Source organism: Marmota marmota, unplaced genomic scaffold (assembly GCF_001458135.2).
Source record: "Marmota marmota marmota unplaced genomic scaffold, marMar, whole genome shotgun sequence".
NCBI lineage: Eukaryota > Metazoa > Chordata > Mammalia > Rodentia > Sciuridae > Marmota > Marmota marmota.
In genome coordinates this window covers 25,447,411-25,452,659 of record NW_025999869.1, presented here as the reverse complement: position 1 = coordinate 25,452,659, position 5,249 = coordinate 25,447,411, and the positions used below count along the sequence as shown (strand labels likewise).

At 37.1% G+C, this 5,249-nt stretch overlaps 1 protein-coding gene across 1 annotated transcript in view; it reads left to right on the top strand.

Annotated features, from left to right (window-relative positions):
• The window catches only part of Sar1b (secretion associated Ras related GTPase 1B), a 25,511-nt gene extending 22,351 nt beyond the window's left edge, over positions 1-3,160 (top strand). The window contains exons 5-7 of the mRNA XM_015492773.2: positions 311-414; positions 1,445-1,576; positions 2,518-3,160. Of these exons, the coding sequence (XP_015348259.1) occupies positions 311-414; positions 1,445-1,576; positions 2,518-2,634 (353 nt within the window). The 3' untranslated portion in view covers positions 2,635-3,160. The remainder of the gene's footprint in view (positions 1-310; positions 415-1,444; positions 1,577-2,517) is intronic.
• The last annotated feature ends 2,089 nt before the right edge of the window (positions 3,161-5,249 follow it).

The following is a 5,249-nucleotide window of genomic DNA, read 5'->3' as shown; positions in this document are numbered from 1 at the left end:
TTTTTTTTTTTTTTTTTTTTTTGGTACTGAGGATGGAACCTTAGGGGCACTTAACCACTGAGCCACATCCCTAGTCCTGTTCTGTATTTTATTTAGAGACAAGGTCTCACTAAGTTGCCTGGCACCTTGCCATTGCTAAGTCTGGCTTTGAACCTGCGATCCTCCTGTCTCAGCCTCCTGAGCCGCTGGGATTACAGATGTGCACCACCACACCTGGCTATTCTTTACTATCTTGTTGGACACTTCATTCAAACCATCTGCTAGGTTTGACCAGCAAATAAATTCTCTAACTCCTGATTGTTTTTGTTAGCCCGAAGAGTATGGAAAAACTACCTTCCTGCTATCAATGGCATTGTATTTCTTGTGGATTGTGCAGACCATGAAAGGCTGTTAGAATCAAAAGAAGAACTTGATGTAAGTTAAATAATTAAAACTAAGCATAGTAAAATCACTCTGGTAAACCTGAAGAAATAAATTGGAAATATGGTGTCAGAATGCAGCCTTTCTGTACTCTCTGATGAAACTCCTGAAAATTTGTTGAGCTTAGTGACTGCTTTAAGTAGTGATTACTACTTAATGCAGGAATTACTTGCAGTAATTGTAGCTATTGAGGAAACATGAACATAGACAACCTTCTTAAAGACTCTTCTAGGGGTTCACCCTCTACAAAGTGTGCCCATCCTAGTATATTTCATGTGTACTGCATTCTTGGAGTGGGGTTTATCTTGAGTCCCTAGTCCTTCTTAGAATGCCATTTCTTCAGGAATTGGCTAGAATTTAGAAATAGTATAATATGTCATCTTTGTCACCACTTCCAAAAGTGAGCAGGTACATGTTTAGCTACCTCTCCTTTCCCCTCCCAGGCCAGATGCTTTATAAAGGGTCTCAGGAATAGCAGATAAGACCAGAAATAGATCTGGGACCAAAGTAGCTCTGTGCTTTTACTGAAGCAAATCATACCTCTGCCCAGAGCAGGCAAATACTCCTTTATATGGAATAGTCAAATGGATTCTGTGGTCATGGGACATGGTCTGGGAGTTCCTGATTCCTCCTATGTGCCAGGCATTGTAGACGTGCACTATTACTTCATTTAATTCTCACATCAATTCCATAAGGTAGGTGCTACTATTCTCTATTCTGTCTGAGCTTCTGTGAAGCTAACTTGCCTATGGTTGCAACTCATAAGCAGCAGAACCAGAAGTGAAACGATGTCTGCCCACCTCCAAGGGGTTAGCTGTAGCAACTCTACCTCACTGATTTACATAGTGAGCAGAATGAACATTTACAGAAAGAGCTTTTGGGAGACATAAGAATCAAATTTATGAGTCCATTGTATTTACCTTAAGATGTGGGAAAAGTTTGCCAAAAAAATCAGCATGTTGTGTAATGTAGAGAATGAGTCCTTGATTGTTTTTGTATTTTTTTGCTCTTTTTTTTTTTTTAGTCACTAATGACAGATGAAACCATTGCTAATGTGCCTATACTGATTCTTGGGAATAAGATTGACAGACCTGAAGCTATCAGTGAAGAGAGGTTACGAGAAATGTTTGGTTTATATGGTCAGACAACAGGAAAGGTAAAAAAAAAAAAAAAAAAGTTTGACAGATGTGAATATTTAATTCTGCAGTAAAAGTGTCTTTAAATTAGGGGCTGGGGTTGTAGCTCAGAAGTAGTGTGCTTGCCTAGCATGTGTGAGGCCCTGGGTTCGATCCCCAGCACCATGTAAAACTAAATAAATAAAATAAAGGTATTGTGTCCATCTACAATTGAAAAAATATATATTTGGGCTGGGGATGTGGCTCAAGCGGTAGTACACTCGTCTGGCATGCGTGCGGCCCGGGTTCGATCCTTAGCACCACATACCAACAAAGATGTTGTGTCTGCCGATAACTAAAAAATAAATATTAAAAAAATTCTCTCTCTCTCCTTAAGTGTCTTTAAATTATACAAGCTTTTTTTTTTTCTTTTTTTGGTACTGGGGATTGAACCTAGGGGCACTTAACCACTGAGCCACATCGCCACCCTTTTTTTGTATTTTATTTACAGACAGGATCTCACTGAGTTGCTTAGGGCCTCACTAAATTGCTGTGGCTGGCTTTGAAATCACCATCCTCCTGCCTCAGCCACCTAAATTGCTGGGATTATAGTCATACACCACCACACCCATTTGTCTTCTTTTTAATAAGTCAGCTTTACATTAAAAATATCTAGTTTGGTCATAAACCTACTCAGAATGTTGTCTCTATTATCCATGAAGCCACTTTGTATTTTTTTCTATGATAGAATATTTTTATTCTTGGGCTGGGGCTGTGGCTCAGCAATAGAGTGCTCACCTAGCACATGCGAGACCCTGGGTTCGATCCTCAGCACCACATAAAAATAAATAAATAAAATAAAGTTATTGTGTCCAGTTACAATGAAAAGATAAATATTAAAAACATAAAGTAGAACCTACTATCTACTGGGGAGTAGAGCTTTTATTTCATAAAGCTCCAACGTGTCTCTCTTTTCTTCCAGGGCAATGTATCTCTGAAAGAACTGAATGCCCGACCTTTAGAAGTTTTCATGTGCAGTGTGCTCAAAAGACAAGGTTATGGAGAAGGATTCCGCTGGATGGCACAGTACATTGATTAACATAGACATCAACCCGCCTCTGCTCCAGGTCTCACATTCAGGCCTACTCAGAGATTTGATCACTCAACATGCATAACTTGAATTCAATAGACTTTTGTTGGATTTAAAATAGATGTTTTTTAGATTATTAATATTATATCAACTTAATTTGAGTGAGAATTGAAAACTGATTCAAGTAAGTTTGAATATCCCAATGTTTGCTTTCTAATTCCATACAAATAGTTTTTAAAGTTTATAATCTGACGTTTACCCCAGCACCATTTATAAAGAGCAACTTTGCAGCAGTACATTTGAAGCACTTTTTAACATTGTGAATCTACAAATATAAACCATATTTAAAAGCTCATCATGTTAAATTTTTTATGTACTTTTCTGGTACTAGTTTTTAAATTTTAGATCATTTGTCTGCCTCTCGAGTGTACAGTTAATAATTAGCTTATCAATGATTGCATGATGCCTTACAATTTTCAATAATACTTTTTCTTATGCAAACGTCATGCAATAAAACAAACTCTAATGTTTGGTATCCTTGTTGGGCAAATGTTTCATTTGAATGTGTCTTATTTAACTCAGTATATTCTTAAATTTTAAAATATTTAATATACAGGAGAGGGTTTTGGGAAAGGAAATTCCTTTAGAATATTTAGAATAATGTTTAAGTCCCTAAAGGCTTTTGCATTTACAATGTAGCAGTTGTAGTTGGTTGCACCTGGTACCACATTTCTCTTGGAATCATGTGTATTTTTATCAGTAATGCTGCCATTTCCAGTGCTGGTGGACTGTATGTCCCAGTCCCTGTGGGATCAACCTTCTGAAGAAAAGCACATCTACAGTATGCAAGGTTGAGCCTCAGTTTCGTAGGCCTTGTAGTTCCATCCCAGTTATCTAATGCTGAAGCGCTCAAGTTTAACTGGTATCTAGTTTGGTAACCTGTACTTCGCCAAAAATAGTGACAGGCACAAGTCTCATTTATAGGTACTTCCCAGGCACGCAATAGGCAGGATCCTATGCACAGTTTTGTTGTATAGACCTGCATATCTAAGGACAAAGAAACAGCTTGTTCTGTGAGGATTTTACTTCTATCCTATAGCTCTTCTGCGTTCTTTGGGATATTTTGCTTCCTGGTAGGAAGAAAATGAATGTGGTTTTTTTTGTTTTGTTTTTTTTTTTCTTAATTGCTGTCAGCTAGCTCTTCCTTTTTAATCACAAAGGCTTGTTTTTAGATATAAAACTTGCTATGTGATAGTGTCCACATCCTCACTGTTAGACTCACTAATGAAAATTTAGTTGGTTTTTAAAAGCATTATAATTTCCTAAGAAGTTGAGTTCTTTTTATATGTCTGAGATTCCCATCATGAGTAAAATAAGATGAAAGGTAAGTGCCCAAAATGAATCATAAGAGTTCTCTTCTAATTATAAGCAAGTTTTTATAGTATATTTAACCAGTTCCACTGAGAAGAGATTGTTGCAATTCCATCAAGAATAATTTGAATATCAACCTTAGTGTTTTCTCTAGCCATTTCCCCAGGCAAAGTTGGTATATTTCTTTCTGTCATTGATAATATAACCTATGAAGCAGATACAGATTGAGGAATGTGACTAGAAGGAATTAGTAAGCCAACAAGATCATTTCTTAACACTTGGTTTTAGTAATTTGGCTATTCTACTTCACTTTCAGCTTGTTTCTAAGTGAAAATGAAAGAATTTCTTCTCTGCCTAGAGACATCAGTAGCACTAAGGGAAAATTAGAAAATGACATTGCAGCCTGTTGGTTTATGTGCCAGATGGTTTACAGTATTCGCTCCTAAAATCCTGACTATACAGAGCTAAGCCTTATTAGAAAACAACTGCATCTTGTTCATGGGTATCTGTCTTCACTACCTTCAGGGACATACCTTTCTGCATGTATTTCCTAGAGGAGCTGTTATAATACTCTAATCATTTTGGCATAAATTGGTAAAAAGGAAAAAAATTAACAGGTTCTTGGTAAAATAGTTTGTTTTCATTCTAGCTCTGACACTGGGATCAAAGAAACAGGTCACCAAATGGTGGATATTTTCCCAATAATGTAAGAGTCTTATGTCCCGAGGCACTAGAAGTAGAGCTGGCTACATTTAGCTGCAACCAGCTTTCTTTCCACTCCCAGCCAGAGGATTTAACCAGCCAGAGCTGAGAACCCCTCCAGAGCACATTCACTAGGTCGAAGCTCCCCTTCCAGGAAGCAGATTGAGAGAAACATATGTAGAAGGCAACTCTGTAAATGAATGTGCCCCTGTGGAGTGTTTCCTAGGCAAATGTAGGGAAAAGAGGTTAATTCTGTGCCCCACACTAAAAGCTGTTAAAGTATAGTTATTAACACTGTTGTATACAAGTTAAGACTGGATTTTATACAAACAGGCATCATGCAAACAACATTCTAAAATCTGAAGTCCAAAACTCTACAATTGTAAGGTCTGAGCCCACTTTTATATTCTTAAAGTTGTTTTAAGTCCACATCTGTTTGAATGACTGCTATTTATTATACTTTTGGACCATAAGTGGTTAAGTTGATAACATCTAGTTTATCTTGGTGAATCTTTTTTTTTTTTTTTTTGGACTAGGAATTGAAACCAGGG